This window comes from Ruditapes philippinarum, unplaced genomic scaffold (assembly GCF_026571515.1).
Source record: "Ruditapes philippinarum isolate M1 unplaced genomic scaffold, ASM2657151v2 ctg1658_1_1_1_1, whole genome shotgun sequence".
Lineage (NCBI taxonomy): Eukaryota > Metazoa > Mollusca > Bivalvia > Venerida > Veneridae > Ruditapes > Ruditapes philippinarum.
Window position 1 is genome coordinate 92,965 of NW_026857668.1, and position 21,622 is coordinate 114,586.

At 34.0% G+C, this 21,622-nt stretch overlaps 2 protein-coding genes across 2 annotated transcripts in view; both read right to left on the reverse strand.

The window, feature by feature from the left end:
• Positions 1-338: 338 nt before the first annotated feature.
• LOC132750538 (transcriptional adapter 1-like) lies at positions 339-10,366 on the reverse strand. The gene is made up of 10 exons (XM_060740534.1): positions 10,261-10,366; positions 8,833-8,869; positions 8,050-8,104; positions 7,706-7,771; positions 6,660-6,760; positions 5,458-5,527; positions 4,319-4,449; positions 3,590-3,738; positions 2,463-2,619; positions 339-1,501 (listed from the first exon to the last, which is right to left on the reverse strand). The coding sequence occupies exons 1-10, from the start codon at positions 10,329-10,331 to the stop codon at positions 1,340-1,342; spliced, it is 999 nt and encodes a 332-aa protein (XP_060596517.1). The 5' UTR covers positions 10,332-10,366; the 3' UTR covers positions 339-1,339.
• Positions 10,367-18,118: 7,752 nt separating this feature from the next.
• The window catches only part of LOC132750539 (epidermal growth factor-like protein 7), a 66,650-nt gene continuing 63,146 nt past the window's right edge, over positions 18,119-21,622 (reverse strand). Inside the window, exons 9-10 of the mRNA XM_060740535.1 lie at positions 19,883-20,165; positions 18,119-19,639 (exon numbers count right to left, since the gene is read on the reverse strand). Coding sequence (XP_060596518.1) covers positions 19,611-19,639; positions 19,883-20,165 — 312 coding nt within the window. The 3' untranslated portion in view covers positions 18,119-19,610. The remainder of the gene's footprint in view (positions 19,640-19,882; positions 20,166-21,622) is intronic.

Here is a 21,622-nt window from a genome sequence, read left to right on the forward strand (position 1 = left end):
TGCGTAACTTTGACGCACGAATTTTGAAAGTGATGCGTATTTTAGATTTTCTATGCGTATTTTACGCTTATACGCATGCTATCTGGAGCTCTGCAGAATTTGAAAGCTATATTAGGATTTTCATCAGTCTAGAGCCAGACCAGCCTGCTCATTCTTTAGGTGGTGTTATGAGTGAAACACGTATACCTGTCATTCATGCACCAAACGGGTTTATACAATAGAAGTGTTACACCTTGCAACAAACAGATTCTAGCTTTTTTCCAACTAGTATCTTTAAAAATTCAATACAATGATATCAAATTAATTATCATCTTCTCTGAAACAGAAGATTTCAAACATTTTAATCTTTATGCATACTTTATTATAAAACTTATTCCAATATTCTTCCATCAATAACATGCAACACATATATAAATGTATATACTTGTAAATAAGTACTTTTAATACAATTCACTGTAAATATTTTACTGTTGAAACACTTCCTTCAAAACCTGTGTGTAATTATATCAACAGTAATCAGCAAACAACTTTACTTTTCTAAAGAAATAACAACATATTTTATCATTAACACTCTTAGCATGGCCTGAAGTCCTCATGAACTGCCAAAACTATTTGTTTTCAGGCTTAAACACTTTTCACAGGACTGATAGATCCCTACTCTGACCTTTAATTTGAATAACGATAGATTTAACTACAAACATTGACATGTGCCATTCTGTTAACAAATATGATGTGAAAATTTTAAATTGTATTCACTAATCTGATAATTAGAATAAGACAGGTCAAGGATCTATGCTTATACCACAAGTTCTAAAAATAAAGCTACTTGAGTTGTTTGATTGTTTACTTTAATTCTTTTGGTTTTGTATTACGTCACACAAACAGGGTGTTGGTCATATGGCAACTTTCCAGCTTTAATGGTGGAGGAAGACCTCTGGTGCCCTTCCGTGCATCATTTCAGGCACAAACAGACACCTGGGTAGAACCACCAACATTCCGCAAGCTAGCTGAAAAGCTTCTTCACATTTAAAAGAGCTTGATCCATCCATGTAAGTGAATTGGCAATGTTTAATATCACTTGTTTTTGGTGGTAGGGGACTTTCACACAAAAAGGTTTGAACCATGCTATTATCAAAAGTTAATGCTTTTGTGCCAAATGCTATTCCAAATGAGTAAATCAAGGTTGCCATATATTTTATTCATTTTTTTTCAACATGACATCCACAGCTTTGCATTTTTGATAAAAAATCCTCTGAACAGAAGTCAAGGATGTGAAATTCTTTCCCCCATTTATTCCATTTTTTCTTCAACAATCAAAAAGTGTATCTAGTGACCTAGACTATCTGACTGGTTGACTTGAAGAAGTACTCTGGTTCACTGAGGAGACTTCCTGTGTAACTGAATAACCAAGCTCTTCGTGACTTGGATGCCATAATTTATGTATTATTCTCTCAATGGCTGGAGCATATACTGAATGAGAAGGTATAGTGTTCTTGTATGTCTGAAATAATAGAGAAATGACATTGTCAATTTGTTTTGTTTATCAGATAGTGCCTATTTGAAACGATATTTCAGTATTAACAGCTATTTATTACAAAGTTACTGGAATTAAATAAACGCAAAGAAATATGGTACAAGAGACCTTGGATTATTTTTTTTGCAATTATCAAGGAAAATATCTTGTATTTGTATGAGGCCTTGGATTTTTTTTTGTGCAAATCATCGAGGAAAATACCTGGTTTTTGTTTTGTCTGGTATTAAATTGATGACATAAACAGTAGTAGTGGGTCAATATGAAGCATTTTTACATTGGCAGGACATAAACTTTAGAATAAAAAAGTTGCAGGTTTGAGGACACTACTAATTCAGTGTTTTTCTGTTTGTCAAAATATTGGGCAACTTTAGGCTGTTTTCCCGCCTTTTCCCCCACTCATTTGTTCCCCTATATGACAACATTAATTTTCACTTATCTTTAAATTGTAAATAAAACTTAAAGCATATAATCTTATTGTTATATATTCTTTTATGCAATAGATTATCATTTAATTGAAGTTAAGAGTATAATACAATTTAAAACAACCTATATTATGTAAAGAAGTCAAAATTTGCCCTTTCATCTTGTTCAAGTCCTTTTATCCCCTCCAATGGGGTCGAACCCATCCCCAGAAAGTGAAAAACAAGACATATTGCAAATGGCAATGGATACTCCCTGAATCTGTAAGTTTGTCAATGTATCAGCAAGTGTAAAAAGTAAGTTTCAGTACCAATGTATTATGACCTTGACCCTAATAACCTATACACAAAACTACCAATGATCAAATCAGCAACTGTTCCCTCCCCAAATATTACCGAGGAGTATAAAAACCCATTGTATGTCATTTCTTTGAGCAAAAATTTCATCCAACATTGTTGCAAATGGGTATGTGACAAGAGTTGTATTATTGCACAGTGCCATAAATTACCTGAAGTGTTTCTAGAAGGTTATATAATGTGACTGGCTCCCTGTCTACAGGTTCCTGTGTATTTGCTGAGAGTATTTGTGCCATGTAGCCCTCGTTACAATCCTGTGGCAGACGCTTGTTTGGTACATGCTGACCATCTGAGATTATTGTTGCTTCACTGAAAATTACAAGCTGAGATAACATTTGACCTACTGACCCATTTTATCACTAAATATCAAAAATGGACATGTCAATTAACCTCCTATTCACGACAAAACAAGTCATCATTTATCAGGGGAAAATTTCAAAATATGTACCGACAGATAATGCAGATCATGATCAGATTCCAAGGTGGAATCAGATGCTGTCGGCAGGCAAAGGGTAAAGTATATCCTTGACCCCAAGCTGTCTCTATCATATAACACATCATGTTATCATGGCGAAAATATTTACCAAGTTACTTTACAATCCATAATAAAGAAGTTAACAGAAGGTAACAGAACAAATAATAGGCCAGTTTTGACCTTTGACACTTTAATGTGACCTTGACATTCGAACAAGAAGTGGGTCTTGTTCAACAAAAAGTATATTCTAACACGACCCGCACTTTTTCCTATTGAACATAGAAGAACCGCAAGTGTGTGTTATTATGCTATAAAATCACTGTTTGACGTCCTATATTTAGACATGTGACGTAATCATTATACATGTGAAGTAACCACTATAAAATCCGACGTGCTGACAATAAGTACGGAAACAAATCAGGCGCAATTTTGCTTAATAGCTGGTACGGCAGCATTTATTTGTTTATTTGGTGTTAGAATCGAAATAATATGTCCAAATCAGTGATTTTATCGCTGGATAACAAGACTGTCATTCGGATGCGCATCATTATATCACTCGGGCTACGCCCTTGTGATATAATTCCTCGCATCCTAACTCCAAACAGTGATGTTATTGAGCGATAAAATCACAGTTTGAGATATATTATTTCTTAAATAACATTGAAAATTTGCACCAAATTATGTCATATCTATTAACAAAAGACAAAGATATGGCAGGAATACGACTTGTGACATTCCGATACACAGGATGTACAAAATAAAATGTGGAGAAGACAATTAAATTTATCATAATATAAAATATACCTTTCCAGTGTTCTGTCATGGAGCATCAAGCTATGGCGAGTGTATGGATTTGGTACTTGAGTTCCTATTGCATATCTAAACTTCCCTTCTCTTACTTTGTAACCATTTCGACGGCATAACACTTGTGTGATGATATTCTTTAATTGTATCTGCATAGCAATTGAAATATTTCATTGTCAAGTGAGTTTAAGATTTACATTTTTAATATTTTAAATAACACCTTAGAGATTAGTTAAAACAGTTGTATTTTCTGGACAAGTTGACATATGTCTATAATTACATATATGTATTTCTATTGGGAATACAGTAAACTCCACTTATAACGATATCTCTTATAACGATGCAGTTGCTGTTGTCCGACTCTTGTTTTTAAATTGGTTGCCTTTATGATTATCAATATAAATATATAAATTTGGTTGTCCCCTGAATATTGTTATAAGCAGAATTTACTGTACTTTTTAAAATAGTTTTTTTTGTGATTTTTAACAGTTTGTTTCTTATCAAATCAATACCATCAAATTACATGTTTCAAGAGAACACCTTCAATGTTATTGAGAAGATTGATTTAGACTTATACGATGCTGTCTGTATTGTGCTAAGTGAGTGGACCACATAACAAATAAAACTTGAACAAATTGTTATCTAAATATACAGCAATGTAAAAATAATAATAAAAATAAAAATAGGACTATTATGAAAGTAAAAGGAAAAGAAATAAAATACATGTACCTCCAGTGCCTGCATCAGAAATTTAACGACAGCATCATCTACACTGACTAGGCCTATTTCCCAGGCACATACTAACAGACGACCATGTATCATTGATATGTCAGGTAATGTTAATTCTCGACCAGCAAATACTGAAACAGACCATAGATGGTGATATCACAAAAGAAAGACATGTAGCCTTGATATTTTCAGAAAATGTTATTCCTGCCATTATTAAAACATACCATAGTTAATGTGCTGTCTAGATATTTTCAGAAAATCTTGTTCCTTCAATAATTGAAACAGACCATAGTTGTTAATAAAAGAAACCAAGGCAGCCTAGATATTTCCAAAACTATTAGCCTACAATTATTGAAACAGACCATGAACAACATATGATAAAGATTGCAACCCATGTAGCCTAAAGTCTTTTCCATCCCAAATGGAAATCAACTTTAAAATGTTATGAAATGAATAAACAAGGTTGAATGATAAAAAATCTGGTTTTGTTTGGTAAATTTAAAGTCACCCTCAAGATTGAATTAGTTTTGACTCCAGGGTTAAGATGATATTAATTTTGACAAGCTTTCTACTAAATCTGGTAAAACAAGAGCTGTCCAAAAAGCAGCCCGCTCTACTTTTCTCAGTGCTGGATAGTAAACTGCACATTTTCTAAGTAAAAAGATAATTTGAAATAAAGATCACAGAGACCGACCTTGACCTTTGGATCCACTAATGGGTGTGACAAGCAGAACTTGTGCACCCACATATCAAGTTTCTAAGTCATGATTAAAAGTATCAACCATATCAAAAACTTTATAAAAGGTCACTATGACATTAAGCTTTAAAGCTGCATGCCTCCAGATGAGCCAAAATATTTCAAGAAATAAATACTGAGATTCTAAGGAAAGTAAAGAGATTCAAGATAAAAGTTATAATTTACATTTTATTTCCTTATGCCAATGAACTTTGACTTAATGGCCAGTGTATCTTTTTTGTTATTACAGGTCCCTGTGATTTTGACCTACAGTTGACTTTCAACAATGAACAGTAAAGTGATCATTTTAAATACCAATAACAACTGAGCTGAAGTTTTTGTTTCAATATAATTTTTTATAACCTCATCATAGAATTAAGATCAATTAATGATAACTACTTACTAGATTCCTCTGTACCTTTGTAAGTGGCCTGCACTGCACAAGACATTGGATTGACTGGCACAAATCTTTGCTGTAATTTTAACAAAAGCAAACAAATCTAAGAGTACCTTGCAGCAATAATGACTTCTATACTCAAAATCCACACCTAATGTTGATGTCCAAAGTCCATACCTCATGTCACAGTCTATGTCTGCACCTCATGCCTATGTCCAAGTCCACATCTAAAGTCACTGTCCAAAAGCCAAGCCTCATGTCTATGTCACAAGTTCAAAACTAATGTCCAAGTCCAAAGTTCATTCCTCTTGTCTATATCCCTAGTCCATTCTTCATAAGTATGTCCAAAGTCCATGCCTCATGTACGAACCTCATGTCTCTGTCCCAATTCTGTCTAAACTACTTGAGAAGACAATGGAGGACTGAAGATGTTAGGCATGTTGCATTAACTTAAATTTTCCATTGTGAACATCTGGCTTGCGGACTTGTGGTATATACAAATGTTCATCATTAGATGAAATTATTAATATTATTATGTAAGAAATGACAATGACAAAAAAGATTTATTTGATTTTGGCCTACGGCCCATATCAATAAAACAAACATATACATTACAAACATGACATGGTGTAGTACCAGAGTGCTATACAGATCTAGTACCAAATTTACAAGTATTAGTAAACATGTATATCAAGTAACAGAAATCAAACTATTTTAAAGATCCTGTATGTTATAATTTTAGAAGTAACCACACTTAAGTATGACTTAGATTTTATAGAAAATAAATTTCTAATTACCTCCCTTTATTTACATGAAATGTAAATTTGGTAATATCTTTACAAATATTGCTTTTGGAAACTTACAATATTGATGAATCTTCATTTGAGCATCATATTTATGATATAAAACCATAAAAAAATAGAGTTACAGGATCTTTATAAGTATGGTATATGCCATCTAGAATGTCTACTGTAGATACACAAGTAATCCCACATTTAAAAAATATCATGAAGTAGCATTTTATGTTCTTGATAAGCACAATATGCAAACACAGCCAATCTCATTATAATATCTACATTTAAGATGGCATCAAAATATTGAACTTATTAATATTAAGAAAATGATAGAATTTAGATGGAATCAACATTCTGTTAGATTACATCAAGTTTTTCTTATGATCTAATTGAAGAAAAATATCTCTAAGCTACCTGGAATGAACTTCTGGTAGTGGGAGGCCTTCTTTTTAATTTGCCTTTCTTGAGCAATTTTCCATGCCCTGAGTGACTTCGACCAGGAGGTGACTTTGGTCCTGTTACAGTAGAAATGCATATATATTTAAGTACACTTAAAAGTTCATGTATCTAAATCTAATGAAAAGAATTATTTTAGGGAGATCTCTGTCTTCTTCAACTAAAACCACTAATAATCTTTTAAAACTACGGCTATCGCTGATTAATACCACCACAAGCCACCGTAACTTTTTTTAAAAATGAGTGGTCTAAAGCAAAAATTGGACTCTACCTACAATTTATGATGATTCATCATTCTGTTATTATTACAATTGATAGTCTATCTTCCAGAAACCATTTTTCTGTTTTTAGTAACAGTGACCTTGATCCCAGGAGGTCCAAATACAATTCCAACCGGGTCTTCATATAAGCTTGCTATACATGTACAATATCTCATTCCTAACTCTGGTTACTGTCCGGAAACCATTTTCCTATTTTAGTAACAGTGACCTTGACCAAAGGGGGTCCAAAAGCAATCCCAACTTGGGTCTTCATTTAAGCTTGCTGTATACATGTACCAAGTTGGATTACAATATCTCATTCATAACTCTAGTTATTGTTTGGAAAGTTCAATCCATTTTTCTATTTTTAGTAACAGTGACTTTGACCAAAGGGGGTCCAAAAGCAATCCCAACCAGATTTTTCATGAGGTTGCTATATACTAAACTTGATTTACAATAACTCATGTTATTGCCTGCCCAGAAACCAAGGAGACCGACAGATGGACCGATCGACAAACTGACTCCTCTATAACCCCTGCTAAACTTTGTTTGTGGGGGTATAATTACTCATAGTCTTTTAGATAAGACTTTAATTTCCCAAAGTAAGATTTCATAAACAAAACCTTTCTTGAGCAACATCTCTCAGCAACATCTGAAATCTTCCAAAGGGTGTTGCATTACAGAGGTTGTACAGTATATAATTATTTACATGTACACAATCATTAAAATAGTTCTGTATCTTACCTATTGAAGATGTAAATGTATGGCACTTGGAAAATATTGCTAGTAGGAACTCATTGTGTAGATGTACTGAAAAAAAAAAAGATATACTTAACTCATGTCATATATTTTTCAATATTAAAACATACAGCTTGATGTACTTAAAAATGTAAAGTTAAATTTGAAAAACATCAAATAATCTGGGTATTAAAACACGTCGATAAGATGTAGTGGTATAGAGCAAAAATCTTAAATCATTTTTTGGCAACAGAACAATTAAAGGTTTTAATGTTAATGCAATTTGGTAAACAACCACTTTTTTCCATTTCACTTTTATATGCCTCAAACAACAAAAACCACCAACCAACCTGTTTCAGATTTAAGAAGCTTCCTTGCCTCCATATCAAACTCTTCTTTAGCAATCTAAAAAAGAAAGAAAGATCCCAGAAAACTGCATATTGTTTACATTTCGATTAAATATATATACAGTGTATGTGACTTACAATGCCTCTGAGCTGCCATATTAAAATGTTGTGAAATTATGCAGTCTTTCAAGAATATTCTTGTGTAAAAACTTCACAAATAGGTTTGTATCAACAGAGAAGAAAACATGTATTAAATGGATAAAGTCATACAAGCATGTGCCACTGTGGCATATTTCTTATAAGCATGACTAAGGGTCATTTAAAAATGCTGACTGCAATGATGACTCAGTACAGTAAAATAACTATTAAATGACATCACACTTGCGAAATAAAAACATTATGTAACCAGTACTTTTACACAAATAGTCATATTACTAAATCAGATGCATTCTATGTACAATTAGTGCTAATGCAACTTTTTTCATGCATTAACATCTGCAGATGCCATCAGACTTTTTTTTAAAACCATTGCCCTGCAGACTCTGGCTTTAGATGTGTCCTGCTATAAATGATTTATATACACATGCATATATTTTTCTTCATCTTTATCTACCTTTTAAATAAAGGCATTTATAATTTCCTTATTAGCTTATCAACATTAAAGTTGAAATTTAAATTAAGACCTAGTATATCACACCAACATCATAAAAGTTTTGTGATAGCTCATGAAATACATTTTAATATTATTTATAATAAATATATAAACAAAACATATAACAGAATTACCTTTTGTCTAAACCAGGACTTAAGATGATGCAGGTAACTGAAAACAAACAGGAATAAAATTGTTTATAATGAAAATCAATAAAATTAAAACAGTCGTAGAGGCATCTTCCATAATAATTGAGAGATATTTTCGGCGTTAACTTGTGTATTTACTTTATTTTTTGTATGGAATTATTCATATATTGAGGTGGCGCGATAGCTCAGTTGGTTAAACCACTGACTATCACTCCTGAGGTCCCGGGTTCGATCCTGGGTTACACCCTTGGGATTTTTCAGAGACACTTTCAGTGTTTCCCACCTACATAGAGGTGTACTGGTAAGAAATCCAGGAAATCCTCGCATGTATCAGTGCTATACACTGGGCATGTAAAAGAACCAAGGGGTCTATTCAATAAGAGCTAGGGACTGGTTCCCGGATTCCCTTGTATCTTAAAGCTGTTTCTTAAATGTATACAATGTATACCTGCCTGTAACACTCGTAAGAGGGGTTGGCAGTATCCAGAGATAGATAGATAGATACTCAATTATTTTCTTACAATGTAATAACTGTTTTATTTCACTTTAATTAAAAAAAAGACCAAAAACATAGAGTTCATTATTAAACTCCATTAGGAGAATTCCTTAGTCAAAATATATTGACGTGCCAAAGCTTGATTCTGAGATATTTTCGTTCTGGGGCAGAATCTCGCTTTAAAGGCGAGATATTGCCCAGACACGAAAATAGCACAATATCTCCTCGCGGAGTACAATTAGTTGGACTAGAGAATTCCTCAGACCTATGTACATGTACAGAAAGTATCGGAAAACAGCATTTAGCTAGGTTTCATTAATTACACACATATTTCAGCTTGCTTGGCACTACAATTTCGTACTCGTCCTGCATCTATTTCTACTCATAAATACGAGCGGATGATTGGATATTTCCGATCCCTGAATTTCAACATCAATGATTACATCTTGCCTATCTCAACTTCATTTATTAGTCCAATTAATTATACTGAACGATAAGATATTATGGTATTTTGAGTATGGGCAATATCTCCCCAGTAGAAGCGAGATTCAGACCCAGAACAAAACATATCTCAGAAATTATCTAGCTTTGGCACACAAATATATTTTGACTAGGTAATTCATGTATGTGAAAGTTGAAACACTAAAAAAATCAGCGCTGAAGTGTCTCAATCAGATTTAACCAAAAGTGTGGTGAAGTGTCTGAGGGTTAAAGTGTCTGCAAAAAAAAATGGCCGGAGTGAAGTGTCTGAGGAGTGAACTGCCTGTAAATCATTCAGATTCAACTTCAACAGATTCAAAATTATTCAAGATAGAAAAGAGTATTTAACAAACAGGATACATTTCACAATTAAAAAAATACGCTTACGGGTAGTGCAAATAACAATAGAACATACTGATCCACACAAAGTAGTTTACCTTTTCATGTCACTGCCAAGAGCATCAGATAAATTATTTTTTGCTGCGTTTAAATCGATGGGGGCCGCCATTTTGTTACTTTCGTTTTGATAAATACCGTAACGTAACGCACTGTACCGTAATCCGTACTGAATTACAGTCCGTGCGTCTCGTCATCTTGACATTATTTCTGTTAAAACATCTAAAAATGTCTATCAACGTGGATTTGGTCAGCTTGACTGTATTACCTGAGGCTAAACCGGGCTTGGTTTTCTTTTAAGAACATCTTAAAGGCCAATCACCGCGAGAATTGTCAGCTTGACTGTATTCCTAAGATTACAATTATGCTTGGTTTTCCGTTTAGAACATTTAAAAAAGCCTCTCACCGTGTGTTTGGTCATCCTGACTGTATTCCCTCATGCTAAACCCGGGTTTGGTTTTCCGTAAATTGGTCAGAATGATTGTATTTCTTGAAGTTAGAAACGGGCATAATTTTCCATTTAGAACAGCTAAAAAGGCCTTTCAGCCCGGATATGGTCAGCTTGACTGTATTCCCTGAGGATAAAACTAGGCTTGGTTTTCCGTTAAGAACATCTTAAAAGGTCTTAGGTTTGGTCAGCTTAACTCTCTTCTCCGAGGCTAGAAACGGCCTTCGTTTTCTGTTAAGAACATATAAAAAGGACTTTCACAGTGCGTTTTGTCAGCTTCACGGTATACCTTTAGACTAGAACCGGGCTTCGTTTTCCGTTTAGAACATATATAAATGTCTATCACCGAATGCGGGGTCAGTTTGATTGAATTCCCCGAGGATGGAAGCGTTCTTGGCTTTCTGTTAAGAACATGAAAAAAGCTTATAACCGTGGTTTTCATCAGCTTGACTGTTTTACCTGACGCTAGAGATCCGTTAAGAACTACTAGAAAAACCTATCACCGAGGGTTTGGTCATCTTGGCAATATTTCCTAAAGCTAGACCTAGTCTTGTTTTACTGTAAAGAACATCTAAAAGGCATATCACCGTGGTCTTGACCAGCTTGACTGTATTCCCTGAGGCTAGAACCGGGCTTGGTTTTCCGTAAAGAACTGCTAGAAAAGCCTATCAACGTGGGTGTTGTCATCTTGACTGTATTCCCCGTAGCTAGACCTGGTCTTGGTTTACTGTAAAGAACATCTAAAAAGGCCTATCACCGCGGATTTGGTCAACTTGACTGTATTCTCTGAGGCTAGAAACGGGCTTCGTTTACTTTTAAGAACATCTAAAAAGGCTTATCACCATGGGTTTGATGAGCTCTACTGTATTCCCTGAGACTAAAACCGGGTTTGGTTTTCCGTTGAAAACATCTTAAAAGGCTTATCACCGTTGGTTTGGTCAGCATGACTGTATTTCATGAGGTAAGAACCGGGCATAGTTATCCAATAAGAACAACTAGAAAGGCCCATCACCCCGGATATAGTCAGCTTGACTGTATTCCCGGAGGAAAGACACAGCCGATCACCGTGGGATTGGTCAGCTTGACTGTTTTCCCTGAGACTAGAAGGCTGCTTGGTTTTCCATTAAGAACATCTTAAAAGGCACATCACCGTGGGTTGGGTCAGTTCGACTGTATTCCCTTAGGTTAGAACCGGGTTTGGTTTTCCGTTAAGAACATCTAAAAATACCTATAACCATGGGTTTGGTCAGCTTGACTGTATTCGCCGAGGCTAGAATCGGGTTTGGTTTTCCGTAAAGAACATCTAAAAGGCCCTATATTACCGTGGTTTAATCATCCTGCCTATCCCGAGACTGGAGCCGGGCTTAGTTTTCCGTTAAGAACATCTAAAAAAATGCCGTGGGCTAAGGCAGTTAGACTATATTCCCTGAGGCTAGAACCATGCTCGTTTTTTCTGTTAAGAACATGAAGAAAAAAGACTATAACTGTGGGTTTCATCGGCTTGACTGTGTGACCCCGATGTCTTTTTGTCTTGTATAAATAAAGAACAAAACTGAGGGTAATACTGGTTCTTCAAATTTGTCAGATAACTTATGCTTTCCTTCACCATGAGCCAATATCTTAACTAAAACTTTATCTCCTATTTCTATTTTTGCACCTCTTATCTTCTTATCATATTGCTTTTGTTTGTTCTTAGCTTTATCAGTGTTGTTCTTGTACTATTTGTCTTGTTCGTTCAATTCTCTCTTTTAAATCATCTATGTATTCTTTTGCATTCTTATTTGAAGACGTCTGTTCTCTGGCATTTTCAAACATTGTGTCAATTGGTATTCTAATGTCAACTAAATGAAGACTTATAGTAATTAAATACAGTTGTGGATTTGATAAAAGTTATTTTGATAAATTTGTATTGTTCTTGAGTGTTAGAATTCAAGATGGCAGCATATGTTCTTATCTTATAGTTATTCATAGAAATCACTGTTTCTATTTGTATTGCACTGATATTGTAAATTACAGTTCACAGCATAATTAACAGCACAGTGAGACAGGTGTGAGTGACAGAGGTACATGTATAAGTTACAGAGTCTGATCCACAATTGGTATGTTATATTATATTTATATGTCATTGTTTATATATTTTTGGAGCTATGTGTATATTTTTAAGTTGAGCATAATTGTATATTGTTTTATAGGTAAATGATTAAGTGGTCACTAGATGCAGGTACAATATGATGTAATACATTTAAAGATGTATTTTATGTGTACATGATTTATTTTGATGAGATACAATTAATGGACTATTCATATAGACTGATCTGTTGATAGAATATTAGATTAAGTATATTTAAGGTACTGTAGTGTATACAAATGTATAAAACTATATATTTCATGATAGTATGGGATGTTTGGTATCTATACTTTCAGGGCTTGGTAGATGTGATGTAAATGTGATGTGATGTGTATGTTGTATGATGTATGACATATGATGTTTGATGTGGAGATGTACTGTGTAACCTGTTATATATAGTGTCCACTACCTATTTAATCGACGAACCAGTATTACCCTCAGTTTTGTTCTTTATTTATACAAGGCAGAAAGACATCGGGGTCACAACTGTTTAACCTGAGGCTTGAACTGGGCCGGGTTTTCTGTAAAGAGCATCTAAAAAGGCCTATCACCGTGGGTGTGGTAATCTTGACTGTATTCCTTGAGGCTAGAACCGGGAATGGTTTTCCGTTAAGAACATCTAAAAAGGTCTATCACCGTGGGTTTGGTCATCTTGACTGTATACCATGAGACTAGAATGTTGCTTGTTTTTTCATTAAGAACATCTAAAATGACCTATCACCGTGGGTTTGGTCATCTTGACTGTATTCCCTTAGGGTAGAACCGTGCTTTGTTTTCTGTTAAGAACATCTAAAAAGGTGTATCACCATGGATTTGGTCAGTTTGACTGTATTCCCTGAGACTAGAAGGCTGCTTGTTTTCCATTAAGAACATCTAAAATGACCTTTCATCGTGGGTTTGGTCAGTTTGACTGTATACCATGATACTAGAATGTTGCTTGTTTTTCCATTGAGATCATCTAAAATGACCTATCACCGTGAATTTGGTCAGTTTGACTGTATTCCCTGAGACTAGAAGGCTGCGTGTTTTCCATTTAGAACCTCTAAAATGGCCTTTCATCGTGGGTTTGGTCAACTTGACTGTACTCCCTTAGGCTAGAACCGGGCCTGGTTTTTTTTATAGAACATCTAAAAAGGCCTATAACCGTGGGTTTGGTCACTGTATTCCCTCAGGCTAGAATCGGGAATGGTTTTCCATTTAGAACACATAAAAAAGCCCATCACTGTGAGTTTGGTCAGCTCGACTGTATTCCCTGAGGATCGAACCTGGCTTGGATTTTTGATAAGAAAATCTAAGTAGGACTATCGCCGTGGGTTTGGTCCCTGAGGCTAGAATTGGGCTTGGTTTTCGGCTTCAAAATTAGACAATCCGGTCCTACATTATTTCGAGCTGACCAAAGTCGATCAATACGGCCCCAAAATTGTTAAATTCGGTCCCAATATAGAATATATTTTATGAATGAAAATGAAAATATGTTTTATTTAAAAATGTTGACCGTGTCTTGGGAATACGCTACGGCGATATATATTGTATATATTTTATATAGTAAACGGATGCTGGATAGTAATTTATTCTTGGTGATCAAGAAGTGATTATTTTCTGATAATTTGACCATTATTGTCACGGCAAATGTGCCGAACGCCTGTGTTTCATATCGAACTCAAAAAGGAAGGAAACTGATTTCTGCTTGTTTTGCTAAACTATAGTTGTATACATACCATTTTAGACAAATCTGTGAAAATCACGTCTCTCTTCCCCTCGGCGCATGCACGTCACAGAGAAGGCTCAGGGTGTCAGCAGGAGATTTATTTGCGGCTTGGCGGAGTGAAACCGTTATAATAAACTACCCATTCTCTTAACTAAATTTGTCAGATATGCAGTTTATCAACAGAAATAAATGCAATTATAAAATAGATAGTGTTTAATAGTGTTCTTAAGTGAACGAAGTTATATCCAGTTCAAGAAAAACGGTTACCGTGGGTATGAAAACAGGATGTAAAAATATTTTTTATCAACGAGTGCCACTGTGTTAAAACTCGCGTTAAAGTGTAACCCTTTCCATAGCATACAAAAGTGTTTTTTTTTTAATTTTAACTCTTTCTCTCACTGAGAGCACATATATTTCTTATCAATTTCGCCATTGTGAAATAGAATAAAACACATTTTACAACATAGGATAAAATGAGCAATACTTTAAACATCTTCAAAACGAAACCAACATATTATTTTCCGACAGGACTAAATCTACGTGATTTGACGTGCACTATTGCGATACAAGTATGTGTTATTGCTTTAAGGAACAATCATTTTTTTCACAATCTCTCTGTGAAAGATCAACAATTAAAAACTAAATTGTAGAAAGAGAACAGTAGGCATATTGCTTTGCATTTGCAACGGATTCTAAAATCTGCTTTAAACTGTAGTCCTTTTTTTCGACTTGGAACTGGTGCCAGAATTGACAATTGAAGAAAAATGTAAGATTTATGTCATTCATAATAAAAATATGAACATATTTAGGTAGAGTTTTGCCTTCCGTACTCCCGGTTGATGTAAACCTGACTTTTTAATCATGACGTAGACCAGATAACGCCAGAAAACGAAAGAGCTTGCAGCTGAAGCCCGCTCTAATACAAGCAACTTCCAAGGTTATGCAAAGTGTTTGATAAAACGGCTTATAAACTGACGAAGATCCAATATTCTGTGGAAAGCTTATATTTTCCCCCGTAGACTGGTGCATATCCCAAAGAAATTGGTACAGAAATAAAATATTTACGGCTATTTTCTTTTCCGAATCGAGCAACATTTGTCTTGGAAATGATGCCGAAAATGACGTCAATGTCACGTGGTATTGCCACACTGTTGACTAATGCCGATGGGAGTGGGCAGGGGCGACGAGGAAAGTGTGCTAGAGTAAGCCCATATCACAGACAGTGATGACGGCTTGAAAGGAAAGCCCTTTGTTGGCATACCAGCCCTTTTTACGGGTACCTTTTTCATATTGTCCCAGGTTACTGTATCTATCATACTTATCTTTGGCTAATGCTCCGTGGAAGTTGCATGGAGGTAAATTATCACCACTAATGCTTCAAAATTAACCTTTTAAGGCCGAAGTCAATGATACATTGTTTGTAAATTCTTTGAAGCTTGAGTTGATCAATTGTGTGTTTCATTGATAGTGTTTTTTGGTTGTTTTTATTTACTTTTTTTACTTTCGTAATTTTGGTCAATACATGTTTTTTCCTTTCATTAATTAATTCAAATATGTACGACTTAACATAGTGGTTCTCATGCATTAATACATATAATGGTCAAGTTTTACAAAATATAATAAAATTAGTGTAAGAAAACTTAAAAACTCATTTGATTCGAACATACAATCTTCAATTTGAAACTAACTGAAGGTCTAACACCTTTTCACCGAGACAAGTGTGGCAAGTTATACCACTAATACCATACATTAAAATCCGTATCATTAACTTCGGGATCCGATAATTACCGACAAAAGGTCATCGAATATTCAAATGTCTCAGTACAACATTCCCAAACAATAGGTTATAAACTTGTAAATTTGTAATTTTGAAGAGGAAAATGATTGCCAAAAAGACAATTTGTGTTGAATGGCAGCCATTTTATTCTTGCGGGACAATAGTGGATCATTTACTGACTTACTACAGTCATATAACAATAGTGAATGCTCATATCCAGTGTAAGATACATTTTATTTTTTTTATGTAAAATAATAATACAAATATGTATCTCTATTGATTGTTATTAATCATATCAAAAGTTACTATTAACACTTAAAATATTTGCTAATAGCATGCAGAATTAAGGTTAAACTAAATAAAATGCAAAATCAACAAGTTTAACAATATGTCGCCTCTTATTACAATATACATTAATAGTTTCTTAAAACTTGAATAAAAATTTGTTTTAATTAAGCACTCAGTAAAAACTAAAACCATCTGAAGTATTAAAAAGCCGCTAACCCTTTGAAACCATAAGTGATTAGCTTCTGGCACCAGTAAAGATCCATGCCAGCCTGTACATTTGTGCGGTCTTATCAGGGTCCAAGCTGGTGGTACCTTATTGGTATTTCGATATTGAAATTCTTTAGACTTCAAACGGACTGTTTCAAATTACAAGCATGGCAAGCCTATTCCATAAATTCAGCAGTCCAAGTGTTAGTAGATGTATGCATACAATATTTACTTTTTACAGAGTAAGAAAATGTGTACTAACAGAATTGAAGAAGCTACACGGAGGTCAAAGAGCCTTAATGTATAAAATTTGAAATTGTTGCTCATATCAAGTGATGTACTTAATAAGGAAACATGTATAAAAGATGGTAAAGATATATACTAATAATCAATTTAGAATCGTTTATTTTGCACGATTTTTACCCTAATTTGAGTGACAAGAGTTACAACGATTTTTAATTTTTGGTCACTTTGCATAATAAAAATAATTATTCTTAGAAAACACAGCAAATCAAATCTCTACACATCTCTTAACAATATTTTCAGTCCCTTCATGCCAACAAACCTCAATGGAGTCCATTTAATGTTTAAAAATTACATCAAAATAATACAAAACAGTGTAATATAGGTATGGTCTTTCCTCTGCCAAAAAGTTGGAATATTGACACACAAACGCACGCATGCACGCACATATACACACACATTCAAGTAGAATCTCTTAATAAAGGAAGAAGTTCTTATTGAAGGAAGAAGGTTTTATTTAAGGTAGTAGCTCATATAATTAAGGTGGAAGGTCTGATTAAAGGTCAAATGTCTTATTAAAGGTAGAAAGTCTTATTAAAGGAAGGAACTCTTAATAAACGTAGGTGTTAATACAGGTAGAAGATCTTATTAAAAGTAGAAGGCCTTATTAAAGATAGAAGCTCTTATTAAAGGTAGAAGCTCTTAATAAAAGTAGAAGGTGTTAATACAGGTAGAAGCTCTTACCATTAAGGTAAAAGGTCTTATTAAAGGTAGAAGGTCTTATTAATGATAGAAGCTCTTATCCTTAAGGTAGAAGGTCTTATTAAAGGTAAAATGTCTTATTAAAGGTAGAAAGACTTAATAAAGGTAGAAGGTGGTAATACAGGTAGAAGATTTTATTAAAGGTAAAAGTTTTAAGTAAAGACAGAAGCTTTAAATAAAGGTAGACTGAAGCTTTAAATAAAGGTAGAAAGTCATATCAAAGGTAGGAGCTGTTATTAAAGGTAAAAGCTCTTAGCAGAAACGTAGAAGTCACAAAACAACAAAATGCAATTGATGATGAAAGTCATGTAATACTTAAGGAAGAAGAAAGTGAACTCCAAATTTTTGTTTGCAAGTAAATGCATGTAGTTTATTAACAAAATAATGCTAAAAATATTTACACGTGATACATATTCACTAATGCATATAAGACAAAAACGAAATTAAGCATGGATTTATATTAGTCTGGTTGCAGTAGTTTTCACATACAACGTGAAATAAATTTCAAGTTTTAACTGCATGAAAAAACGGAGAATATTCACATATACATGTACATGTATACAAAAAAGTTCATAATTATTAACTAAAACAAAACACAGTCTTTTTCTCTTATGCTATGTTCCCGGCGACCATAGCAGGACCGTTTGCATGAAGCATAGTCCGCCATGAGATTATTATACAAAAATAAACAAAAAGCAATATCTCATTCAAAAAGCTCAAACAAATACGTTTCTATTAATTACAAATGTACCTATTAACTGCAAGCTATGTTTTTATAAACTTAAAAAACAACGAAGCTTACTGTCAACATATATACATATAGTACACGTATATTGGCACGTGAGAAAATGTTTGGAACGTATCACAAACATGGAAGATGGACAAGGAATGTCCGTTGTCATGATTATATTCTTTACTTCTCAAAATATGTTAGCGGCATGACGTTGTATGTGTGATCATAGCTCAAGCATGAAAATAAAAATGGCTATTGACAAAACTATGACATATGTTCCAGCATCGCTCATAAATAAATAAGAAAACTTAATTGTCACTGGTATTTAAGTACAAATACATTTTGGGTCAACACAGTCATAAGATATGTGCATTCTGATGAAAAAAAGTTATTATTCAGATTATTTCAACAGCAGAAAATTGGTATGGTTATACGCCCTAGTGTTTTTCGCAGCTATGTACATAAAATGAGAATACATTCTGAAATGGTATGTCGCCTGTGACGAATTAAACTAAAAGCTGTTCACAGTTTCTATAAAAACTCATAAACAAATTTCTTCAAACTGAAAAAAAAACTAGACAAATTGTTACTTAAACGACATATTATTTAAACTTGTTTTTTTCTTATCAAAATTTTAAAATAAGATGTCTGATATCAGCTTTACTGCTCGGGCAGATTTTATATGATGCAATACTAATTATATTGGCAAATTTACGTGATTTTCATAATATAAAAAAACCCAATAATTCTGGAAAAGAGGATGATCCCTCAGAAGCAAAAATATAATATGAAAATTGCAGTCTGTCTTTAATTGAATCTGTTCATGAGGGATAATGAAAAAGTGCAGTATCTCTCACGCCCCCCCCCCCCCTAGCACCGGCTTAAGCGGTATTCAATCTTCAACACTAGAGTGCTGGAATCAATTATCCCGAAGGACTAACAAAAATATATAACACCACTGAATGTTCATATAAATCATATACATGTATACACCTTGAAGATAATGTAAGTATAGCTTTTATTCTTTGAAGTTGGCCCAACACCATAGTTAACATTCAGCATCACTTTCTAAAGCTCGAAAACTTCACTCTAGTAATTCAAGGTCTTCTTCGAGCATGGCAATTACCTGAAATATCAACATAAAATGATTTAATTTCATATTTCAACATAATAAAATTAGTAGCTAATTACTTAATTGAATTTGATTACTTATTCATACGTTATAAAATGAGAACATGTGCAATTACGATAGTCTTGCAGCATCTTGCCAAATCATTTACTTTTAAAGCACCATGTTCATTTAAAACGGATTCTATCAGTCACAGCTTTAAAACAAAGTGTAGTTAGTGTTCATAAAATCGTTTCTCACAAAGTTCTAGTTTCTCTTCCATCATCCCAATTTGGTTACTTAGGGAATAAAGCATATCGTCTGTACTAAATTGCAATCCGCCGCCATAATTGCCCCCTTGCGATGACGTTGTTGCTGTCGTTGTACTCTCCGTGGTTGTGGGCCTTGTAGTAGTTGACTGGCTAGGCATTTGAATAATAGGCGGCGCTTGTGTCGCCATGGATAAATTCTGCAGCCGTTCTATTTCCTGATTGGCTTTTTCGTATTTTTCACGAATTTCTATCATATCTTCTTCTAATCGACTCTAATGAAAAATAAAAAGTACTACTGAATACGAATATCGATGTTGATTTTGTCGAGATCGAATCCTGTTTATAGTTATTTTTTTAAATTTCAATTAAAGGAGTGATCATGAAAGAAAGGAAATAATCTTTTAGATGTCAATGCATTAAACATGTTTGGCAATATCGGAAAAGTGTGCTGAAATTATCGAACGGTAATTTGTGAATTAAAAGACAGAAACAACAAAACTTGAATTTTCTAAGAGTTGAATGCATATGATAATATTAATGAGAGTTATACAAGATACAAATGAAACAAGTAAACAATCTTCAAAGATTGAACGCTCATTTGATGGAAAAGTAGAACTGTGGAAAGATATACATTATAAGAAGACACATCATTTTACTTGCAAAACCAACCGGACGGAAAATAAACTAAATACTAATAATGCAGCAAAAACCCGATATCACAGAAATAGAATAAAACATTTAGAAAACTATTACAATCCAAATCAGAATCCACTGAAAATAATCAAAAAATATATGAATGAAAAATAACAGAAATAAAAACAAGAGGGCCATGATGGCCCTGAAGTCGCTTACCTGTATATAGGCCCCCGGAACAGGGCAAGTTTAAACCCAAGGGCTTTTATTTGAACAAACTTGGTAGACACCCATTAGAATATGTTTCATGCTTAACATCTAAGGTCTAGCTCCTTGGGTTTTTTAAAAGAAGATTTTTTCAAGTTTTTTCTTTACACATATAGTTAAAAACAATGACACAACTGGGGCAGGGCCAGTTTTGACCACAGGGCTTTTATTTGAACAATCTTTGTAGACACTTACTATAAATCGTCTCATGCTTAATATCTAAACTCTAGCTATTCGGGTTTTTTTCAAAGAAGATTTTTAAGTTTCTGCTATACACATATAAGGAAATTCAATGTCCCCCGAAGCCGGCCAATTTTGACCCCAGGGCTTTTATTTGAACAAACTTTGTAGACACTCACTAGAAGATGCTTCGTGCTTAATATCTAAAATCTAGCTATTTGAGTTTTTTCAAAGAAGATTTTTTATGTTTTTGTTATACACATATAAGGAAAATGAATGACCCCCAGGGCAGGGCCAATTTTGACCGCAGGGCTTTTATTTGAACAAACTTGGTAGACACTCACTAGAAGATGTTTCATGCTTAGTATTTAAACTCTAGCTATTTGGTTTTTTTCAAAAAGTTTTTTTAAGTTTTTGCTATACACATATAAGGAAAATCAATGACCCCCGGGGCGGGGCCAATTTTGACCCCAGGGCTCTCATTTGATCAAACTTGGTAGAAATCCATTAGAACATGTTTCATGCTAAATATCTTAGCTCTAGCTCTTTGGGTTCTTTAAAAGAAGATTTTTTAAGTTTTTACTATATGCATATAGGGAAAATCAATGACCCCCTGGGGCGGGGTCAATTTTGACCCCAGAGCTTTTAT